Source organism: Selaginella moellendorffii, unplaced genomic scaffold, assembly GCF_000143415.4.
Source record: "Selaginella moellendorffii unplaced genomic scaffold, v1.0 SELMOscaffold_7, whole genome shotgun sequence".
NCBI lineage: Eukaryota > Viridiplantae > Streptophyta > Lycopodiopsida > Selaginellales > Selaginellaceae > Selaginella > Selaginella moellendorffii.
The window spans coordinates 2,149,661-2,170,978 of record NW_003314268.1 but is presented as its reverse complement, the minus strand read 5'-3'; the positions used below and the strand labels follow the sequence as shown (position 1 = coordinate 2,170,978).

Sequence of the window (21,318 nt, the reverse complement as noted above, 5' to 3'; positions counted from 1 at the left end):
CCTCTGAGCTTGCGGCTTGAGTAGAAAGCAATTATAAGCAATGGTGAACGGTCTGGTCCAGAGAAGGAAGAGTTCTTTTCTCTCTTGAGTGAGGTATGGTTCTTTGTAATGAGGTATGTTAATAACATTTTCTTGGGATGTTTTCTAGAAGTGATTCAAGGCAAAGTGGTCCAACATCGTTTTAATTTTTCTGAGTGTTGCAAATTCAAGCGTTGACACACAAGACGGAATGAGTATTTTAAGTTTGTTCTACAAGAAAACTAACAAGTTTTAAATTGAAACAGCGTGCCTGGTTCTTTATACTAAGCCTGCTTTTTCAACTTCCTAACGATCTTTCAAAAGATGTTCGTCTCGCAAGCTGCATTCACTCCTGCACCCTCCCAATGAAGCGGAGAATGAGATGAACCCTATGTTTTGAAGGTGGGGATTCAAATCCCACTGAATGAGGTCAAAGGAAAACTACTTGATAACATAACAAAGGAGCAGGCTCCTCCAAGTTCTTGCTATACCTGTAAGTTCATCTTCCTTCAGACTTAATAAAGGAATTATATAGTGGATTATGCAAAGCTTGTGGACCCAGATTGGTGTGAGTTAGTTACAGACAGACAGCATAGGTTCTTTGCGAGAATTTCTTGATAGAAACTCATCGAAGGTCCTTTATGGGACACTTCAAATAAAAGTATGGGTCCTCTGTATCAAGGTATGGCCAAAGTAGATGGTAACATTGCTTACTCCCTTTCCTCAGGGAGTGTCAGGCCAAAGTTTTCTCAGGTGAGAAGTGTTGATCCTGGTAGAGCAGGATGTGTTGGTACTTTGTCAAGTAGAACCTCCATCTCAATGAGCTTTTGTCCACCCGCAACACGAACCTGTCATGTGTTACACAATCCCCAAAACGATGGGAGTAGTTACATTGTAGTGCCCTGACCTTTTAATTCGGATGTCTCCTGAGCCTTGATATCAATCCTGGGAAGAATTCTCCACACATTCGTGAGTGGATTTCCAACAGCTAGAGTAGTTGCCTCCTTGTCCAGATTCTCTGGGCGCTGACCTTGACATTTTGAGCCAGATATTATCCTCAAAGCCGGGCGCGTCTGCAAGCAATGGCATCGCTTTGCACGCTTGCAAGAGCTCAGGGAAGCTGTGGCTCACAGAACTGCCAGAAACGCTCCCATGCTCTCGGAACTTGAGCTGTCCTCCTCTTGTTCCAAGTAAGGAGAACACCTGCGTCCACCGCAAAACTCAACTGTAGATCCCAGATCTACAGTTGAGTCATGCGGCGGACGCAGGTGTTCTCTCATGATATAGGTCTTATTATCCTCTAATTCCTGGACCCATCCGCAGAAAAAGAGGTGTCTTTCCGCTATGCCGCAAGAGAAATGCCATCACCATTGCTGAAAATTTCTACTCAAGCCGCAAGATCATTGATCGCCCGGTGATCGTCATCCAATCAATCAAACACTACACGAGCATTGTATTAGGAAAGAATCCAGCATCATCCTGAGAATTCCTCGAGCTCGCCCAATCAATCGCGGGCAAAGAAGCATGAGATCCGCCAAAAAAGTCGTCGTATATTCAAAAAAGTAAAAGGTTTAAAGGCTTAAGATTCATCCTAGTCAACTAATCCGACCCGTGAAAGAAAATTATGAGAAAAAAAATCGAGAGAAAGAAAATAAAGTTGGATCAGAGTGGACAATCAAGCAAAAGTTTTTATTTCTTGTACTTTGTGATAATATTTGAAATTGCTTAGTGGTGATTGTCCGAATCTGAGGGTTCAACTCCCACAATTGTTCACTTTGCCTTCTCGGATTTTCTCCGGGAATACAGCCTCCGCTCCACCATTACCAAGGAGATCAATTCTCTTGGGCATCTCTGGGAGCAGCTTCCCTTGCACCGGTCCGAATTCTCCGGTTTCATCTAGCTGCCTGTACGATATCCTGCCTCTGTCTCCTGGTCAGACAGGCTTCAAACAACTTGCCTTGAATCTCTCCGATAGACTCTGGCTACTCATGATAAATGAACTGATGCAGTGGGTAAGTTGGAAAAGATTATCTCCTTAACGTAAGGGCTAGCAAGATCCAGGCCGTAGCTCCTATATGTTCTCTCATCCACCGACATATGGAAGGCCTTGTAGCTTTGATTCTCAGGAAGGCTTTCGTTCACGTTTCGAACCACCCTTGCAGCCTTCACCATCTCCAATTGAGACGCCTCGTCTAGCTTCTCGAGCACATACCGAGGTATGCCACCCGACTTGCGGAAGCGAGCCGTTACGTCCTCCAGATGCCCAAAGTTGTGCTCGTTCAGGAGGGACCACACTGGGTCATACATCATCTCCACAGTACCAGACTTAGCAAATTCGCTGTAGTTGGACTTCAGTGGGGAGCACGTCAACAAGAACTTGCACGGCAGCACCCAATCCGTCTCAGTAACTGTTGTGTCCACAAGATACCAGGACTGAGGGCTTGTTATTTCCACAGCTTTCTCACTAGATTCTGCAATTTTTATCACGATCTTCTTGCCTTTTTAGGTGAACGAGTAGTAATGTTTAAGTTGGGGCCCTTTGAGGATAAATTTTTCTTCCTTTTGGAGCATACCACAAAAAACTTGTTTTCCCGATCCTTGGATTGCCTAACAAAACTATCCCACCATTGAAACCGCGTTCCAATATCAACTTCAATCCTTCGGTGTTGTGCCAATAAATCTCGTCGAAAATGGCCATAACAACTCCGTAAGAGAATCTTGATTGAGGGATATCACCACACACCCAGCTTGTCAGGCAAGTCAAGAAAACTGTACTTCGCCCCAGGTGCTGGCAAACTGATTTCCATAGATCCTTCAACATGCTCACCAATTCCTTCTGTTCTAGGTCCACATGATTTTGAGGTATTTCTTCCAGAACAGCCGTCACAATCCTGTGAAATGCATGGTGGCTACTACTGATCCACACTCAGAAGAAGTATATAAAGCAGGGTTCGAGGTCGGGAACCATGGTGATCATGAAGGCCAATGGCCTAGGTTCGGCCTTCCTATTGCACTTAGGCTTGGCCGGCCTACCATCTTCCCAAAGTGGAGGAGTGGACGTTGTAATTTGTGGAAGTTGAGGGCTCGTGTACGCGCGGCCCTCTCCAAAGCTAAAATCTAAGAGGCATCTTAAAACCTTGAGCCAAGCCTAATAAAAAACCCTTTTAACCCTTTCTTTATGTTTAACCCTTTAAACCTTTTATCTTTTTGAAAATACGACGGTCCGGACAGCGCGGCACGCGAAAATCCCGCCGCTTACTAACGGCTCCGTCTACTGACTTTGGAAATTTAGGTGAGTTTGAAGCTCGTTTAGCTCGAGGGAGCCGAGGCGGCGGGAATTGGGCGCCCGGGCGATTTATTTTGGCGGATTTCGTGCTTCTTTGCCCGCGATCGATCGGGCGAGCTCGTGGAATTCTCAGGTCGGTGCTGTGGATTCTTTTGCTGTCTGATACAGTAACTAGTGTGATGCTCGATCGATTGATTGAATGACGATCGCCGGGCGATCAATGATCTCGAAAGGGTTCTAGCAAGGATCCATCCGATCCGGTCTAGTTTGCAGCTTGAGTAGAAATTATCAGCAATGGTGGGATTTTCGATCTCTAAATCGATTTGATTGTTCTTTCCAGGAGGAATTCGTGGCGGATCTACGAGTTCTTCTGGAAGCATTTTTTCTCTCTCTCTCTCTTTCTCTTTCCGCGTTGTGAGGTATGATATAACATTTTCTTTGGATGTTATCTAGGACTATCTCTTTTTCTGCGTAGTGAGGTATGTATGATCTTTGGATGTTTTCTAGGAGAGACTATCCATGGATGGGTCCACGATGGTAGGACCAAGGCAAAGGAGCTGTGTTTTTTTGCCTAGTCGCTATATCGAGGAGCTGGATGGTGCTTCCAGCCCGGGACTAGTTTCAAAAAAGGCTGCTTTCTTCGAGGAGGCTATTCAGTCGGCTTCCAGCGAGAGATGCTCGGTTTCTAGCAGAAGAAGTAGAAGAGCCAGCAGCGCTTGCAAGATTGGCGACGACGATGTGATCGATCAGAGCGATGCCACTGTCCGGACGCTGGATTTTTCTTCCGGGTGCGAGGAATCCAAGGACAGTTCTTGCGAAGAGCACTCTGATACGGTCTTGGAGGAAATTAAACTGGATGGAACGAGTTTAGTGGACGGAGAAAATATTGACAAAGTTGGCAGCACTACAACCATCTCGAGTGGTGTTGGCTCGGCTCTCAAAGAAAACAAGGACCCGGACGATGATGGCAGACAAAGCCAGGTATGCTTTTGTATGTTGCTCGTATTATATAATGATTTTTCCCACTGGTCTTTTACAGGAAGCTCCTGCCGTGCAGCAGACAAAAAATAATGCCAAGCCTTCCATGCGCAAGGGAAATAAAATGCATAAAGAAATGGTACATCCTATACGAGTTTGTGGCCACCTGACACAACGAGCGTGTGCAAATAAGCGCCGAGGCTCGATTCCCTCGGACGTGGTGGCTGATCTGAAAAATCCTTCTCGGCGTGTGAATGCTGTCCGAAAATCGACTGGTTTTCAGTCGCTCGCTCTGCCAGCTGATAAGAAGAAGACGAGTGAAGGCACTGATTCCAGACCGAGGCTTGAGAGACAGATCCCGACGTCAACGAAGGCACAGGTAAGTTGTCATTGCATTTGAGTCTGAGGACATAAGTCACATTTATGCAGGTCGGGACAACAGGTTCAACAAAACAAGATGCGAAAGAATATCGGTATGCGCAGCTTCTCTATCGTATTATCTGCTTTTTTTCGCGGCTAATGTCTCGGTAAACGGTGGCAGATTGGCGGAGAAAAGCCTCGAAGAGAAAAAGGACTCGAAAAAGTCTTCTCCAAATGCCGGTCACCGTCGAAGTCAAGAGTTCCAGCTGAAGTCAGGAGAGCGAGCGCAAAAGAGAAAAGAGGTGTGAACACACTGCTCAGTCAGAATTTTGATCGTGTTCATGTCATGCAGTTCTATGCAAAGCTGGCGGAAAGGCTGGCTGCCAAGGAACAAGAGAAGAACCAGATCAAGGCTAAATCACAGGTTTTGTAGAATACTTTTCAGATCATCCGTTCCGATATTTGTTTCAGGAGGAGAAAGAAGCTGACCTTCGTAAGCTGAGACGAAGCCTGACTTTCAAGGCCAAGCCAATGCCAGATTTCTATCATGAACAGCCTGCTGAGTCAAAGCCAAGTAAGAAGGTAATATTTTCTGATAAGTTTTCAGGTTTCTGTATAATGCTGTTTTGATTCGAAGGTACCGGCAACACGAGCAATCTCTCCAAGATTGGGACGACTTGAGAGAAAAACGAGCGTGGACACCCATCATGAACACCATCACGTCCGCTTGTGCCAGCAGCAGCGTCATCATTCGGCATATCCCTCTCTCGCACCAGCTTCAAAGAAAAAAACTCCAAGCGCCGGGAAGTCTCGCTCTGGAACAGCAAACGCTTCCTCCTCCACTTCATCGCCATCACTGCTATCGACAAACCAAACAGCGGTGCAATCGAGCTGCGGCAGCAGTTCCTCCGTGGAGATCAGACGAGAGGACGGGACAACCTTGTTGGCTAGCTCGGTTTAAATCAACGCGAAAGACAACGTTTGGCAGAACAGCAAGTTCTTTCTTAGGATCAAGGAACGAGGTATTTTTTTGCTCTTTCTTCCTTTGGTTGTATATATTGGAGACCATGGAAACGATCGCTTGCGTTTCCAATCACAGTGGCATTTTGACTTTACATTCAAGACTAAGTTTCGCGTCGACGTCTACAATGTCCTCAAGCAAAGTGTGACACCAAGAACGTAAGCTCGCTCGTTATGGCTGCCGTTGCTACGCAGCTGTTATAATGAGAGCTTACGATCGCTCGCCCGTGCGAGGACACCAAAATTTGCTGGAGAGCAAAACAATCAAGGCAGTATGGATCATCCCTTTCGTTCTCTGTCAGCCAAGGAGCAAGGTACCAAAGTAAAACCTCTGGAGAGCTTCGTGAAACGCTCCAAGAATCGTGAAAGTCCACTTGGCCGGCGAGTTGGATGGATTGATTGATTGTAGGAGAGAGTGACATCACAAGGAAGCGGACGATGGAGTTTGGATGGCAGTCGCGTCGATGAACAGCGCGCGCTCTCTCCGGGGCAAACATTCCATCCACTCGCGATTCGAGAGAATTATGGGTGAAACCCGCCAAATGTTTCTGGTGAGATTGATTTGATTTGATTCCAGAATCAATCATCCATGTATGATCGATCAATACATCGTCAATCTCACGTTCTTTCATCGAGCGATTCACAACCGTGATGGATAGAACTCCGAGCTGGAGATGAAGAGGAAGGAGGAATCAATCAAAGGTCGTGTGATGACGTGCGTGGCAAGTCAGCTGCCACGTAGGGGGTTAGTTTTCTTTTTAAAGGGGTGAGCTAACCGCTAGTATTTTAAAGGTGCCAAGAAAGACTTGGGGCTCACGCGTTGCCAACCAACGCGGGCGAAGAATGTGTGCCCAAATTTTCCTCCACAACTCATCAACCCCTGGTCAAACTCCAAAGTGAAAAAAGAAAATATACCTCCAGTAGTTTCTCTGTTCTTTCACCTTTCTACCGCACCGTGCGCGGTGGGCCTGCCGCCGCGGCGAGATCATTTGCTCCGCTGCCACAATTCGCGGCACTGCGGCATCCGACGTGTCAGCCGCAAGGGCCCGCCACGTGTTCCGGCCCGTCCGCCCACAGCTGTTGGTCGGGCGGAATATTCGCCGCGCGGCATATTCCGCCAGGCGATGGTATGGTGTGGGTGTGAGCAAACGAAGGCGCAAAGCAAGCCCGAGCGCTGGTTATTTTGTGAGGGCTTAGGGATTGCCAGCGATGAGCATTGCGTGGGCAAGGGCTGGGGGTGGCGCCCCGCGGCCATGGCGGCGTCTCCGATCGATCTCGCCGCCGGCGCGGCCGCCAATGCTGCCGCCATAGCTGCGAGCTCGGGATTTCCAAGTCAAATCGGCCGCGCCGCGGACGGATTTCCAGATAGGTACATTGCCTGGACCCGATCTGGAGGGCAGTAGGCCCCGATCCAGAGAGGAGCTGGCACACAGGGTCCCGCACGGCGCTGTTCTTGAGCTCAAACAAGGTAGGCAAGCAGTGGATTGATGGAGATTGGTTTAGCGGTACTGGCATAGATTTCCCTTCTTTCACCACGGTAGTAGTAGTGGTGGTACTAGGTATTTCCATCCCATCCCACATTTTCACTGCTCTCTCTCTCTTTCTCTCTTTTGTTCTTCTTGAGAGGGTGGTTTAGAAGTTCCATTCGCTGGTTTGGCTGTTCCCGTTGGCTGTCCAAATCGGGGGGGCGCTCGCTCGGCTCTTTCGGATGAGACGTGCCATCATCGGTTTCTCTGTCACGGCCACATTTGGGGGCAATGGGATTGAAAATTGGACAAGTTGGGGCCTGGAGGCCATGGAAAGGCTTTTAGCAGCAGTACGTAAGATGTGAGCCAGGCTCTTCCCGGCTCCTTTCGGCAAATTGGTGGCGGAATTTACAAGTCGGGGCTCGGGGGGGTGATGCGGCGGAAGCGGTAGTGGGTGTAGTAGATCAGAAGGATTCGGCACTAGTTTGATCCGGTGGGCGTTGCTCGTCACAGATTTATGTGGTCCCCAAGCACTCGAGCTCGCAAACTACTGTCTGTACGAGTATGTCTCACGCACAGGCGGATGGCAAGAAGCTGGGAGGATCGTCCGAGGCGCTGGATCCATTCGCCAAGTTGAAGCCCCAGGCGAATGGAGCGACGAGGGCCACGTTTTCCGGGGAGGCCGTGCCAGATTCGTCGTCCAGGCTAGCGTCGACAAACTTCTTCTTTGGAGCACCCAGGCTGTCCAGCAGCAATAATGCTGGTAACAATCCGGGGAGAAGCGGAGTTGCCAAGCATGGAAGTTTGGACGCAGCAAAGTCGGAGGACTCCGCGGTGCTGAATCTCGCCTCGGATAGCTTCACCTTTAAGCATGACACAGAAAGCTTGGATGCGTTTAAATCACGGGGAGCTTTTCCGACTGGCAATGTTGTGGAAGGCTTGCCACTGCAAAAGAGAAGTGGGGAGCTTCCCCGCGGGAGTAGCTCCAGTTCCGGCGACAGTCCGATGTTCGACATGTCGAGGCCTGCGAGGAAGAGTGGCGAGCTCTCTCGAGTAAGCATCTCCAGTGGTGCGAGCTTTAGTGGCGAGATACCTCGCGCGAGTCTATCCAGTTCTGGGGAGATCGCAGATGGCTTTCGATCTCAGAGGAGAGTTGGAGAGGTCCCTCGTGGAAGTAACTCCAGCGGTAGCTCCAGTGGAGAGAGTCCGACTGTGGAGGGTCATCGAGGGACGGCCAACAGGAAAAGTGGAGAAATCTATCATGGGAATTCCAGTGGTGGTAGCTCCAGCGGTGGAAGTCCAACACCGGAGATATTTAATAGGGGCAGGAAAAATGGAGAGGGTGGTGCTCATGGAAGCAACTCAAGCGCAGGGAGTTCCGATGGTGGAAGTCCTACAGCCGAGAGCCTTTGGGGTGGCAAAGGTGGCCCGGTTCTAAATACTGGAATGGTGACTGGTGGGAGCTTCTCAACCTTTAATGCTGTAGCTAATGGTGGGGGTAGTACTACTGCCATGGACAATGGATCCATAAAGAAGGAGAAGCCGGGTGGCATCCTCAAGACGCAAAATGGAGGAGAATCCAATGGAACCAGGTTGAACGCGAATCCGGCACCTACGTCGAGTAGATTTTTGGTCGGGGCAGCGTCCCCGGCAGAGCTCAGAACTGGGATCAAACTCACAGGGACAACGAACACTTCTGCTTACAAGAAAGTTTCTTATGTTGACGGAGGCAGGGCAGGAGAAAGTCAAGGTATACGGAACATTGTTCCGGGTGGCGAGAGCAAGAGCAACGTTTCAGCTGAAGATGTCAAGAATTCGGGAAATGCCGAGTACAAGAAGGGAAACTTTGCAAAGGCACTCTCTCTATATGACCGGGCCATTTCCTTGTGTCCCGACCAGGCTGCCTACAGATGCAACCGAGCCGCCGCATTGGCTGGGCTCAATCGTGTTGGGGAAGCGGTGCAAGAATCAGAGATGGCACTGAAACTGGACTCCTCTTTTAGTCGGGCGCACCAGCGACTTGTTTCTCTACTCTTAAGGTACGCTGTCGTTTTTTGCAATCTTGTCACAGTTTTATTCATTCTACTGCGTGTGATGGAATAGACTTGGACAAACAGAACAAGCTAGAAAGCATCTCAAAGGATCCGGTCAGCAGAATGAAACAGGAGATAGTCAAAGGATCACTTTGATAGAAAGGAGGCTGACGAACTGTTTCGAAGCAAAGAAGTTGAAAGACTGGAACGCTGTTCTTCGAGAATGTGATGCTGCAATTGTTGCCGGGGCCGATTATTCCTTGCAGGTAAGATGGAACTTTCCAGAATTGAGATTCGTTGACCTCTCGAGTTATGTAGGTGTACGTTTTAAAAGCGGAATCCCTGCTGAAGCTGCAAAGGTTAGACGAAGCAGACGCAGCACTGGCTGCCGCTCGACGAGTAGAAGACGCGTCTCCCAGGTCTACAAAAGTAGAATTCAGCAACAATCTTGTTGTGTTGCTAGCGCAGGCTGACATGGCCCAAGGCAGGTGCGTTGATATACCGGTTTTATTCCTCAACATTAAAGTCCATAGTACCGCTTACTAACTTGCCAGGCTTTTTTTCTACAGATTCGAAGAAGCCGTAGCTATTACAGAGCGGGCTGCCCGTCTCGATCCCCAAAACTTCGAAGTTTCCTCTTTACTGAGGAAAGCACGTACAGTGTCGAAAGCCCGGGCGGCGGGCAATGATTTTTTCAAAGCTGCGAAGTTCTTCGAAGCGTGTGCCGCTTATACCGAAGGCCTGGAGCTTGATCCTGCGAACGCAATCCTTCTCTGCAACCGTGCTGCTAGTCGGTCCAAGCTCGGACAGTGGGAGAAAACTTTAGAGGATTGCAATGCAGCTTTGCAAGTCCAGCCCAAGTACATGAAGGCGCTTCTGAGACGGGCTCATTCGTATGCCAAGGTACGTGCCTGCTTTTTTCTTTGGGATTTTGACAGCAAAGGTTTTACTTCTCCCAGCTTGAGCGGTGGGAGGACGCGGCAAGAGATTACGAGGCAATAAGACGTGAGCATCCCGGAGATGTGGAGGTTGCGCAGGCTCTTTTCGACGTGCAAGTGGCACTCAAGAAATCACGCGGTGAAGAAATATCGAGAACACATTTTGGGGGAGGTGTAGAAGAAGTGTTTAGAAACGACCAATTCAGGGAAGCAATCTCCTGTCCCGGTAAGTCGTTGTGCGCTTTCTTCTGGCAGTTTTGCAAGCGTTCACTCTTTTCTCTGTTCTCTTTCCTAGGCTTGTCCGTGGTGGAGTTTACGACGCGGTGGAGCGATAGATGTCGCCAGTTTTCCACCTTTGTCGAGGAGCTGTGCAGACGATATCCGTCTGTGAATTTCTCGAAGGTAAGCTGGCTGCGATTGAGCTGTTGTTTGGATAGGTGTGAATCGATTTTGTTTCTTTTCGTCCAGGTTGATGTCGATGATAGCCCGTACTTGGCACAGTTGGAAAGCATAAGCTCGGTGCCAACCTTTAAGATTTTCAGAAACGGTGTCAACGTGAAGGAGCTTCTCGGTCCCAGCCAACAGGGGCTGGAGCAAGCTGTGAAGCAGTGTGGTGGCGTTTGAAAGCTCCAGAGCTCCACATCATTTTTTTTTTCCAATTCTCTGGTGGTGGTGCTAGGCTACATCAAGACAACGCAGAAAGTCTCAATTCAAGCGAGCAAAGCAGGCAAGCAAGCATTCATTTGGCGGAGAGAACACAACACCCTCGATTTGTAAAAAAAAAGACCTCACGATTTCTTTTTTGCTTGCTTGCTGCCCGCATTCTGGGTGTTTTTACTCCTCCCTCTTCTTAGTTTCTCTTCGTCTTTGCTTTCGCTCCTCTTCTAGTCGGGATTTTTTTTTCCTTTCTCTTCATCGTGTAATTATCAGGATCATCACAAGGCTGGTGTCACCAACATGATCAAGAACAAGACCAACCTCTCCGGCCAATAACACAGAAAAAAACCATAGTGTTTAGTTCATTCTTATTCTTCACATGCAAATAAGAAACGCAAATCGATGTGAAAACCATCCATCCATATAGGCAGAGGCAAGAGATCTCTCCCTCACTAGTGACTATAAGTTGATTTGCTACCAAACTCTAGGCTGTGATCCATCTAGCCAGCGACTGAAACCAAGGAGAGGAGCAAGAAAAGAAAAAGGAGCATTTTCTCTTGTTACCAGCCCAAACTCGCTCAAACTGGGCTGAAGAGCTGCGTCCAATGCGGCTTGGGCTCCACATTCATCCCGATGACGATGATGAGCGGGATGAAGCCGTAGTGCACCGCCGTCTTGAGCTTCTTCATCGCCCACGTCGGCCACTCCTTGAGCACCTTGCGCGCCGCATCCGACGCCTCCGCCGACGCGCTGCCGCCCCCGCCGGCCCCTGGCGGCGGCGGCAGCAGCCTCTTCCCCTTGCCCTTCTTGGATGGATCCGCGCGGACGCGCCCGACCTGCACCCCTGCCATCACGCTCCAAAACCCTAGCCCTAGAAGTATATTCCGTCTATCTACATTTTCCTCCAGGAAGCATATTCTGCTAGCCGAACCCTAAGAGAACATTCTGTCACACACAACGTAAGCATATTCTGCCAGCCTCGGTATATTCCGTTATGAGTGAGTTAGTGGGGAAGAAAACAATGACGAGCTTTCTCAGCTCGGGGTGGCGGGATAGTCATCCGTCTGCCCGAGGTTGAGGGCGCTTTTGATGACACAGAGTAGCCCCCCCAGCGGCGGCTTCAAGGTGGCCCTGTAGGCGCTCTCGCTGTATCCGGCCTTGGCGTGCCGGACGTAAGGCCGGAACGACTCCACCGCGCTGGAGCTGGAGCTGGAGCTCCTCTTGTGCTTCACCAGGTATGACAGCGCCGACGATGACGCTACACTTCCCATCTCGCGGGAGGAGCTCCTCCCGCGCGAGCGGCTGCTGCGCGCAAACACTGGCGAGCCGTAGCCCCCGACGCCGCCGCCGTCGCTGCAGCTGGAGTCGGGCGTGCGGAAGTTGAAGCTGGCGGCGGTGGCGATGGTGGCGGTGGCGGCGGGCGAGGAGAAGGAGAGGGACCTGTGCTGCGCGTCCGAGGCGAGCGCGGCGCCGAGGCTGTTGTTTTTGAAGAAGCTCTGGCCGCCGGGCGAGCTGAGCGGCGTGAGGAAGCTCATGGCGTTGAGGCGCTCCTCGTAGCACAAGGTGGCGCGGAAGGAGGATGGGGTGCTGCTGCAGCTGCACGAGGAATCGGCGAGCAGCGACGAGGGTGGCGGCTGCGCACGCTCTGCTGGCTCGCACGACGGTGCTGAGATTTGCATGTCGTGATCCCTGGAGAACGAGAAGCTCCACTTCTCTTTCGTTGCGTGATCGATGAACGGGGCCATTCCCTGCCAGGAAATGCAACACACACGCAGTTACGATCCATCCATCTGTGATCAAGAGGGGAAAACGAAGGAAAAAAACGTTGTTTTCTTCCTTTTTCTCACCTTCCAGAGGTAGTAGAACATCGAAGGTGCATCGACGAAGAACGATGGAGCTAGTCTTTCCGGATAGTGATCTGAGAGGAGCTTCATGATGCTGAGTATGAAGCTGAGGAGTGACGAGCTTCCCCTTGACGAGCCTGTGAGTAAAAGAATTGGATCGAGGAATTGTTTAGAGTTTTAGTTTATTCTTCGGAGTACCTGAGAAGTCAATCAACATGACGAATTGATCAACGCCGGGAGGCATGGAGGAGACTGCCACTTCAAAAGAAAAGACTAAAAAACGGATAAACCTCCAGAAAAAGAATTCACTGTCAGTTTGTAAGAAAAACCTTTTTTTGTAAGAGAATGATTGTTGGCACCATACCGTTTCTGAGATCTAGGAGGAAGAAATTCCTGTTTTGTCCTGAGAACCTGATCATATTGATTTTTCCAGTCATCACTTTTGCGGCTTGGAAGCAAATCTTATTTAGAGGTAAACATACCAGAACTGGCTTCCCGTCGTCGTCTTGGCCAGACACAAAAGCGATCCCCGCGGCGAGCTCGGCTGGAAAATCATCGGCAGTCAAGTACCCTGCACGAAAAAGAAAAAAAAAACGAAAAAACAAGGAAAGAGAACTTTAAACTTTGCAAGAAACTTAAAAGCTCACTGATTTCGCACAAAGAGATGGCGACTGAATGGAATGCAGCTAGAGATTGATATAAATCATACCGATTTCCAAGCTCTCACGCCAACTTAAGGAAGCTCGGAGTTGCTTGGCAGCCTTTTTGACACTCCCGGAACGAGCTCTCAAGTATCTGGCGATGCACGCCTCGTTGCAATACTCGGCCTGCATTGCCACCAAAAGTCACTCAACTCGCACATAAACTAGAAGAAATACACAACCAAATGGAAACATACCTGTTCTTTGCTGAGTGGAGCTTCTCTCTGGAGCAGCTGAAGAACATCGTCCACATCGGAATTGTCGCTGGTTTTCCTACCGCCCATGGTGATCCCGATTGGAACTAGGCATTTCCAATCACTTCCGCAAGAACCCTCTTGCGAGAACCGATCAGACCAGAGACCCAAATGCCGGACGGAGAGAACAAGAAGAATTTCGAGCTCCCACTCTCAAGGTTTTGGTAGCTCTCACAGCCCAGAAGAGACCAGAAGAGAAAAAATCTCTCTTTTGGGGATTTGGAAGAGGGGACTTTCAAGGTTGGTGTCGCTCGCGATCTCTCCAGCTACATCAATGCCCGCTTAAATACATACCACATTACAGTGTCGATAGATCTATCACACACACACACACAGGAGAGAGTGTAGGGGCTTGATGAGGGCGGTGACGGGGGCCGGACTTCACGGGCTATAGAGCTGGAGCGATGTTGACGGGTCGCGACAGCCGTAGATTCGCTAATCGTGCCCTAGGAACCCGTTTCAATCTCATCCGCCCACTAAACCAACCTTACCAGATCGTACGGCCATGTTTTGAAACCCACACTTGCGTACCCGTTGAATCTTGGCGTTTGAAATCCCCGCCGTGCGATTGATCCCGGTGTACGGTATATGCTCTGGAAATATTCTCTGTTATTCCCCAGATGGCTTGCGCCTCGCTAGGTTTAGGGTTTATCGCGCTCCACGGGCGGCCCAGGGCTTGCGCGTCTAGCGCTCCTGCGGCTGCCGCTGCACCTCCGGCGCTTGGTGATGTCACCAGGCCGCATTTTCCGATTCTCGATCAGGTTTGCGAGCTTTGATTTGGGATTTTGGATCGTCTGCGAGCTTATATTCTCGATTCCAGACGGTCAATGGATGCAAATTGGTCTATCTGGACAATGCTGCGACGTCCCAGAAGCCTGTAGCTGTGCTTGACAAGCTCCAGGATTACTACAGCGTTTATAATTCGAACGTGCACCGTGGAATTCATGCCCTGAGGTGAGATATAAAAGAGAATAGCTTTGTATCTCAAAAAGGCCTTCTTTTGATTGTCTTTACAGTGCGAAAGCTACCGAGGCGTATGAAGTTGCAAGACAAAAGGTTGCGAACTTTATCAATGCCGAGACATACCGGGAGATTGTTTTCACGCGCAATGCAACAGAAGCAATCAACCTGGTTGCTTTTACTTGGGGATTATCCACTTTGCGAGAAGGAGACGAGGTATGCAACAGGGTTGTGCTGCTAGTTCTTAATTTCTCTCGTGCCACAGGTCATACTTTCTGTCGCAGAGCATCACAGCAATATAGTGCCATGGCAAATCGCAGCTCAGAAGACGGGAGCGTCTCTGAAATACGTGACTCTTACCGAAGATGAAACTTTGAATGTTGAAGAGTTGAAAGGCCTCTTTACAAAGAAGACAAAGCTGGTATCCTTGCATCACGTTTCCAACACTCTCGGTAAGTTCGTCCAAAGACTACCCGTAATTCTTAATACTAAAAAGCCTCTAGCACGCAGGTTCCATCAATCCAATGCAAGATATCATCCGTTATGCGCATGATCATGGTGCAAAGGTTCTCGTTGACGCGTGCCAGAGTGTTCCTCATATGACCGTGGACGTGCGAGGACTTGATGCCGATTTTCTAGTCTTTTCGTCACATAAGGTATGAATCCCTCACTAATGAATCGCTAAGCTTACTCGTCTTCCAGATGTGCGGTCCAACAGGCATAGGAGTTTTATACGGCAAACACGACATGTTGATGGCGATGCCACCATTTTTGGGTTTGTGTGTATCACGGCTGTACACGCAGATGTTTGACTAGATTTTATTATGCAGGAGGGGGCGAGATGATATCGGACGTGTTTTTGAATCACTCGACGTATGCAGATCCTCCATTACGGTTTGTCACTGTTTTACGCAATGACTTTGATCGCACAGCCCTGTGTACCAGGTTTGAAGCAGGCACGCCTGCTATTGCAGAGGCGATTGGGTTAGGAGCTGCAATTGACTATCTTTCGAATCTTGGAATGGATAACATTCATGCTTACGAGGTACTTCTTATGCATATCATTTCTTTACCTGCCTATGATTAGTTTCTTCCCATACGTACTCCACTTTGGAGCTTGTGGTGAATACAGTAATCTTCAGTCTTCAGTATGAGGCAGAAAACTGCATTGCATTTCCTTGATTGGCCTCGCTCTGTGAATCCGGACTTGTCAGGGTGCAATAGATTGTGAATCTTTGTTGCTCACCGCAATAATTGGCCAATTTTTCAGGTGGAATTGTCAAAATATCTTTACAGCAAGCTCTCAAGTGTCTCTGGCGTTCGTATTTATGGTCCCAAGTCAGGATCAGAAAGAGCGGCACTATGCGCGTTCAATGTCGAGGGAATACATCCGACGGATCTATCGACCTTTCTTGATCAGCAGGTTTGATTGTTGCGAAGACGCTACGAGCATATCTCACTCCTTTGTTTTTTTGTTTATTTTTTTTCTTTTGCAGCACGGAGTCGCTGTAAGATCTGGTCACCACTGCACGCAGCCACTGCATCGCCATTTGGGAATCAATGCCAGTGCTCGAGCAAGCCTGTACTTTTACAACACGAAACGAGAGGTGGACGCGTTTATAGACGCTCTAAATGACACCATTGGTTTTTTTTCCTCGCTACATTAACGTATGTAGCAGAAGATGTAGTTAAGTTGTCAGTAATAAATCTCATTTCGTGCACCCTCTCTTCGTTGCAGCTATGGCGCTGCTGCAGAACCTTGGTAGCTCCCACCTGACGTTGATCTCCTCCTCGAGGTGGAACTGTTCGCGGCGCCAGTGTCGAGGTACTCCAATCGTTTTGTTTGTATTGCCTGGAGTCTCAGCGGTTTGATTGCAGCCGAGACAACAACGGAGCCTCAAACAGATTGGAGGAAAAGGTCGAAACCCATCAAGCCGGGAAGCACGTATCCAGCGAAAGAATTTTGCAGGTAAAGCTATCAATCCTTTCTAAGAGCTCAATTCACTAACCTTTTCGCCGTAGTCATTGCGGCTTGTGTGACTCGTATTACATAGCTCATGTGAAGAAAGCCTGTGCATTTCTCGGGAATGGTATGACTAAAGTCGAGGTGAGCTTTTCTAGTCTTGTTTTGTGTTCCTGTTTTCCTTATTCTATCTATATTCGCAGGCTATGGAGCCCGAAGTGCATGGGAGAGCACGAGATGTAAAGTCTTTGGACGAGTTATATTTTGGAGTTCATGAAGAGTTACTTTATGCACGAAAGATTGAGCCTGTCAAAGGTACAGTGACGAAGGCTCAGGTTTTACGTTTTTCCAATCGTGCACATACTTTCAGGAGCCCAATGGACAGGCATTGTTACTGCCATAGCAATAGAAATGCTCAAAACAAAGCGCGTGGAAGCTGTTATATGTGTTCAGAGGTAGGCTGCTGGTCTTTATAGGACTTTCTGACAGAGGACTTTCTTCAGTGATCCAGAAGATCGTTTCACACCCCGGCCCGTGCTAGCAAGGTATATTGTCCACCTAGATTCTTGGTATATCTATCTGGTTTCTCAGGACTCCTGAAGAAATACTCGCCGCTCGAGGAGTGAAACCGACCTTGTCACCAAATCTAAACACGCTGGCGCTCGTGGAGGTATTGTATTGTCAAAACTTATGATTTGCTTTTGATACTTCGCCTAGTAGGCTGCTGGTGTCAAGAAGCTTCTGTTCTGTGGAGTCGGGTGCCAAGTTCAAGGTAATTTCAATCAAGCTATAGATCGTTACTTGATTTTTTGGGGCAGCTTTGAGGGCGGTGGAGAAGTATCTTGGTCTTGAAAAGCTCTACGTGCTTGGTACAAATTGCGGTCAGTAGATGGTCAGTTTTATTGCTAGTCCCACACAATTATGTGCTAACAAGCAAGAAACCGCAGTGGACAATGGCCCCAGAGAAGGGCTCGATAAGTTTCTACGAGCAGCGAGTGACAGTCCTCAAACTGTTCTACACTACGAGTTCATGCAAGATTACAAGGTTGTAAACTCGTTTCTAGTTCATTAGACTGACACGTCTAGCCTCTTAGGTTCACCTGAAACACTTGGATGGTCGTATGGAAGAGGTTGGTGTTCTTGTTCATCTCTCGAGATTGGTTTCACTATCATGAACGTTTTCCAGGTTCCTTACTTTTGTTTACCAGCTAGTGATCTAACCGATGTGATAGCTCCATCATGCTACAGGTGCTTTATTTTCAAATACTTTCATCATGCCAAGGAACTAAGATTTGTCGTTTGTTTTTGTTTTTGTGCAGCTGCTTCGATTACACCAACGGATTGGCTGTATGAACTGTAAATTGTTTTCTCAACATACGTTTTGATCTGTGGAATGGTGATTACAGGATCTCGTGGTGGGCTATATGGGAGTTCCCAAATATCCTGGTGTCAGTATGGTTCAACACCCACAATATGTCACCGTTAGGTAGTGATTTGGACTTATTTTTACTCGTTTTCTTCTGAGCAAAGTATTGGACGCGTGCAGAAATGAGAGGGGTAGAGAAATGCTGGATCTAGTCAAGCATCTCCTTGAAGTTACACCCACTGTTAGCACGGTATGGAATGTTTCATCGCCTCCACACGTTTATTTCGCAATTCCTGTCTGGCCAGGGTGACAGGCGTCCATTTGTCATGGAGACGGTCAAGGCAGATGACAATGCGAAACTAGGCAAGTTATCTTTCCTTTTCATGAAAGAGAACCTTTTATTTGTTGCTGTCCTTCGTTGCCAGGCTTGCAAAAGAGTGCCCCGGCACCTCGATTTGTTGGTAATATTATTGCGTTTCTGCTGAATCTGGTTGGTGTTTGGAGCTCTTTATTTCTTATCGTCTTGTCTTATAATTGATGCATGACAGATCGGGCCGAAGGGCCTGGAATTTGGACGATACTCTCTTGACTACCACACTATCAGGAATTACCTCTATGTACACCGCGCCATGGGGAAATCCAGGTTCGTTTTGCTGTTCAGCATTGCCGATATGATTGTGTTCTTGGCTAACTTTCAGAGCTGAAGCTCACATTCCGTCTTACTCCAAGGAACTGGTTGAGAAGTACAATGAAGGTGGCACCATCGATAAACTCTTAAAGCGACAGGTCTAAACTTTCTCTTCTTTGTGAGAGAGATTTTATAAAACTTCCTAGTTTGCATGCACTTTCAAATAGACTTTGATTTTTTCCAAGTTCAAGAACTTCAGTCTTTTACGATTAATTCGCTATATAATCTTCGAATTTCTATGGTTTTAGTTATAAACTTCATTCAAAGCTCTGGCTGACTTGCTCGTTGCTCTTCTTTCTTTTTGGTTTGTTTTTATTGTCCTTGCGTTCGCGACTAGGCCGGCCTTGCAGAAAGAATCCACCAGCACCTCGATTCGTTGAGAGAAATGATCGCATTTCTCCTCAAATCTGGTTGGTGTGTCTTGGATGCATGCGCTTTCTTTTTCTTCAAGTGCTCACTTAACGGATGCCTGTCCTGGCATGGCAGAACTGGCCCTACTGTGTAGAGCTCTTTGGTCTTGACTACCAACACTCGATCTAGAGATTTTGGAATCGTCTCCAAGGCTGCCAAACCTTCAGTACAAATCGAAAGTTTCTAAGTAGTAATATGGTTTTTTTATTCTCTTTTTATCCTGGAAACCCTCGCGGTTTCATCGTATCTGGCCGCGAAAAGTGTAACAAAAAAAAGGAGGAGCCATTGACGAAAGGCCTCCAGGATAAGGACGTTCTCTCTTTCTTTTCTTTTTTTTCCTCAAAGATGGAATACCTTATGTTTATTGTCTCGCCAGCTCTCTGTTGAAACTCGGTCTCCATGTAGACTAGAAAACGACTGGACAAGACCAAGTCCAAAAGAGGGGGTTTGTAGAATAACATAGGAAAATGTATTCTAGTTGTAAAGTAGAGAAACAGTAAGATTGTAGATCCAATTCCCAGGCGTCTTACGTAACCTCAACCTCAATCCTTGCCACAAAGCAGAGAAAAGTCGAATGAGTGGAACTATATCAGATATGTTGGCAAAAAGAAAAGAGCTTTTACACACAGAAAAATTTTAGACAACGAAAGCTACAAGCGACAAGTTGGCGTCCTCTTCCGATGCAACAGCTCGCAATCCCAATCAATCAGGGAAGCACCGATCGATCCATACAAGAAAAAAAAAAAGAAAAACTCAAGAGAGAGAGAGAGAGAGAGAGAGAAGAAAACAATGTAGGGATCACCTTCAAGTTTCAACCCTCGGGACCCCACTCGAGCGCCGGCGTGGCAGTGTGACGTGGCGCGCACGTGGAGGGCCAGGTCTGGGACGTGGCATGGCAGGTCAGCCTTTTCAGTGGAGACGGGACGGGGTTTAGAAGATATCGCGCGAGGGTTTTATTTCTTTGTGGTTTTGGATTTTGCGACCAATGTGGACAGACGGCAACAAGCAAGAAGAAGACACGCAAGCGAGCGCCATTAACTAGTCTCTGGAAAGTTTGTGTAGCGATCGGAGCAGTAGCATCGAGCGCGCGCGCGCGACGAGCGCTTGATTTACTAGCGGCCGCTGGCGAGATTTCTCCTCCTCCTCCTCCTCTTACTCGCATTTCTTTCTTTTGTTCTTTCTTCCTGGTGTAGAATCTAGATCTCTCTCGCATTCTCTCGTTCCAGATCCGCTCCAGCTCTTGAATCGCAGCGAAATCTTCCCCCCTCCCATCAATGCTGCGCTGAAATATCGCGCAAGATCGACCGATTCGTCGCGGCCGGACCCGGATCCATGGGGAATCTCATGTCCTGCGTCCTAATCTGTGGAGCAGTCGAGGTCGTCCACGTTGTCCACTCGGACGGTCATGTGGAGCGGCTCATCCGGCCGCTGGATTCCTCCAAGGTTCGCAAGAATTCCAGCCACAAGCGCCTCAATTCCTCCTCCTTCTCCGGCTGCTCGCCCCCCCGGGCGGATCTCCTGAAATGCCTCTCCAATCTCGGCGGCAAGAGCTCCAGCGATGGCGCCGCCGTGGAATCGGAGCCCGGCCGCTCTTATCTTCTCCTCCCGATCACCAATGCCGATGATTCCAGCGGAGCTTTCCAGTACAAGCGCCTCTCCTCGTTCCAGTTCTACAAATCCGCGTTCCTCTCTCCCAAATCGAGCTCCTCATCCAAATCCCTGGTTGCCGCGCCGAAGGATAAGAATCAAACTCCCAGCGACAAGAATGGTAAGACGCGGAGATCTCCCGGCGACGAGCACGACGATCGCAAGCAGCTGCTCAAGGATTCGTCGCAGCAGCCATTCAAGGTGAGGCAAGAAGGCGGCGTCACCAAGCTCGTCGTCTCCAAGAAATACTTGCAGCAGCTCCTCTCGGAGAGCAACGTGAAGAAATCATCATCCTCATCGTCCTCGAAAGATCGTCACGATCATCGTGGCGGCGCTGCCCGTGCCACTCCGACCAATGGATCGTCCTCGTCCACCGCCGGGATTTCGCAGCCGGCAGCTCTACCCGGCGCCGCTCCTCCGCGAGTCGGCAGGCCCGGGATCTGGCGCCCGGCGTTGGAGAGCATCTCGGAGGCGGCCGCCGCTGCCGCCGCGATCGCAGCCCACCATCCCCAAGAACCCTAAAAAACAGAGCATGTGTAAGATAGAACCCTAAAAAGCATAGTCATCCAAAAAGGTAACGAAGAGATAGATTCCAGTTGTGGACATGAGTTGTCCCAAATAATCGCAGCAAGATCAGGCCTTGGGTCCCCTTGCTTTTTGATGTGGAAGGCTTGATTCACTCTCTTTTTTTTCCTGCCTTAAAGCTTTGTGAATCATTTTTAGGTGGT

At 48.8% G+C, this 21,318-nt stretch overlaps 7 protein-coding genes and 1 non-coding gene across 11 annotated transcripts; 6 read left to right on the top strand and 2 right to left on the bottom strand.

The window, feature by feature from the left end:
* Positions 1–2,869: 2,869 nt before the first annotated feature.
* Positions 2,870–5,786, top strand: LOC9633715 (protein WVD2-like 7). Its single transcript, XM_002966592.2, has 10 exons — positions 2,870–3,106; positions 3,250–3,437; positions 3,645–3,723; positions 3,812–4,285; positions 4,344–4,661; positions 4,712–4,755; positions 4,824–4,944; positions 4,995–5,066; positions 5,114–5,224; positions 5,280–5,786. Exons 1-10 carry the CDS (start codon positions 2,870–2,872, stop codon positions 5,601–5,603), a joined length of 1,968 nt encoding a protein of 655 aa, XP_002966638.2. The 3' UTR covers positions 5,604–5,786.
* Positions 2,965–3,123, top strand: LOC112345245. Its single transcript, XR_002991984.1, has one exon. It is a non-coding gene; the product is annotated as a U1 spliceosomal RNA (small nuclear RNA).
* Positions 5,787–6,864: 1,078 nt separating the features above from the next.
* Positions 6,865–11,167, top strand: LOC9652400 (TPR repeat-containing thioredoxin TTL1). Of its 2 annotated transcripts, XR_002991945.1 has the most exons (8): positions 6,865–9,167; positions 9,232–9,427; positions 9,480–9,649; positions 9,731–10,064; positions 10,121–10,325; positions 10,395–10,501; positions 10,568–10,826; positions 11,030–11,167. XR_002991945.1 is itself a non-coding variant. In XM_002966591.2 (7 exons), exons 1-7 carry the CDS (start codon positions 7,693–7,695, stop codon positions 10,721–10,723), a joined length of 2,643 nt encoding a protein of 880 aa, XP_002966637.2. In that variant the 5' UTR covers positions 6,865–7,692; the 3' UTR covers positions 10,724–11,119. The 2 variants fall into 2 exon arrangements, 1 of the variants encoding a protein (XP_002966637.2); XM_002966591.2 differs by having other exon boundaries at positions 10,568–11,119.
* Positions 11,101–11,631, bottom strand: LOC112345092 (mitochondrial import receptor subunit TOM7-2-like). The gene has a single exon (XM_024671119.1). It carries the CDS (start codon positions 11,605–11,607, stop codon positions 11,335–11,337), a length of 273 nt encoding a protein of 90 aa, XP_024526887.1. The 5' UTR covers positions 11,608–11,631; the 3' UTR covers positions 11,101–11,334.
* Positions 11,632–11,716: 85 nt separating this feature from the next.
* Positions 11,717–13,984, bottom strand: LOC9633714 (protein real-time). Of its 2 annotated transcripts, none has more exons than XM_024671499.1 (7): positions 13,499–13,984; positions 13,310–13,427; positions 13,083–13,171; positions 12,965–13,011; positions 12,799–12,908; positions 12,604–12,737; positions 11,717–12,504 (listed from the first exon to the last, which is right to left on the bottom strand). In XM_024671499.1, exons 1-7 carry the CDS (start codon positions 13,583–13,585, stop codon positions 11,791–11,793), a joined length of 1,299 nt encoding a protein of 432 aa, XP_024527267.1. In that variant the 5' UTR covers positions 13,586–13,984; the 3' UTR covers positions 11,717–11,790. The 2 variants fall into 2 exon arrangements, with proteins under 2 accessions (XP_024527267.1, XP_024527268.1); XM_024671500.1 differs by having other exon boundaries at positions 12,799–12,890; positions 13,499–13,983.
* On the top strand, positions 13,960–16,236 carry LOC9633713 (cysteine desulfurase 1, chloroplastic). Its single transcript, XM_002966590.2, has 11 exons — positions 13,960–14,052; positions 14,176–14,316; positions 14,376–14,509; positions 14,572–14,731; positions 14,781–14,967; positions 15,026–15,171; positions 15,218–15,290; positions 15,346–15,409; positions 15,461–15,560; positions 15,786–15,938; positions 16,012–16,236. The coding sequence occupies exons 1-11, from the start codon at positions 13,960–13,962 to the stop codon at positions 16,180–16,182; spliced, it is 1,422 nt and encodes a 473-aa protein (XP_002966636.2). The 3' UTR covers positions 16,183–16,236.
* LOC112345169 (7-hydroxymethyl chlorophyll a reductase, chloroplastic-like) lies at positions 16,233–18,722 on the top strand. 2 transcript variants are annotated; one of them, XM_024671408.1, is made up of 19 exons: positions 16,233–16,340; positions 16,394–16,484; positions 16,538–16,622; positions 16,682–16,793; positions 16,849–16,933; positions 16,982–17,023; positions 17,070–17,148; positions 17,199–17,250; positions 17,297–17,359; positions 17,426–17,523; positions 17,573–17,608; positions 17,665–17,726; positions 17,798–17,825; positions 17,885–17,964; positions 18,025–18,094; positions 18,150–18,207; positions 18,270–18,305; positions 18,449–18,487; positions 18,543–18,722. In XM_024671408.1, the coding sequence occupies exons 1-19, from the start codon at positions 16,256–16,258 to the stop codon at positions 18,620–18,622; spliced, it is 1,281 nt and encodes a 426-aa protein (XP_024527176.1). In that variant the 5' UTR covers positions 16,233–16,255; the 3' UTR covers positions 18,623–18,722. The 2 variants fall into 2 exon arrangements, with proteins under 2 accessions (XP_024527176.1, XP_024527174.1); XM_024671406.1 differs by having other exon boundaries at positions 18,270–18,334; positions 18,393–18,487.
* A 1,146-nt stretch (positions 18,723–19,868) lies between these two features.
* On the top strand, positions 19,869–21,279 carry LOC9633712. Its single transcript, XM_002966589.2, has one exon. The coding sequence runs from the start codon at positions 20,276–20,278 to the stop codon at positions 21,110–21,112; it is 837 nt and encodes a 278-aa protein (XP_002966635.1). The 5' UTR covers positions 19,869–20,275; the 3' UTR covers positions 21,113–21,279.
* The last annotated feature ends 39 nt before the right edge of the window (positions 21,280–21,318 follow it).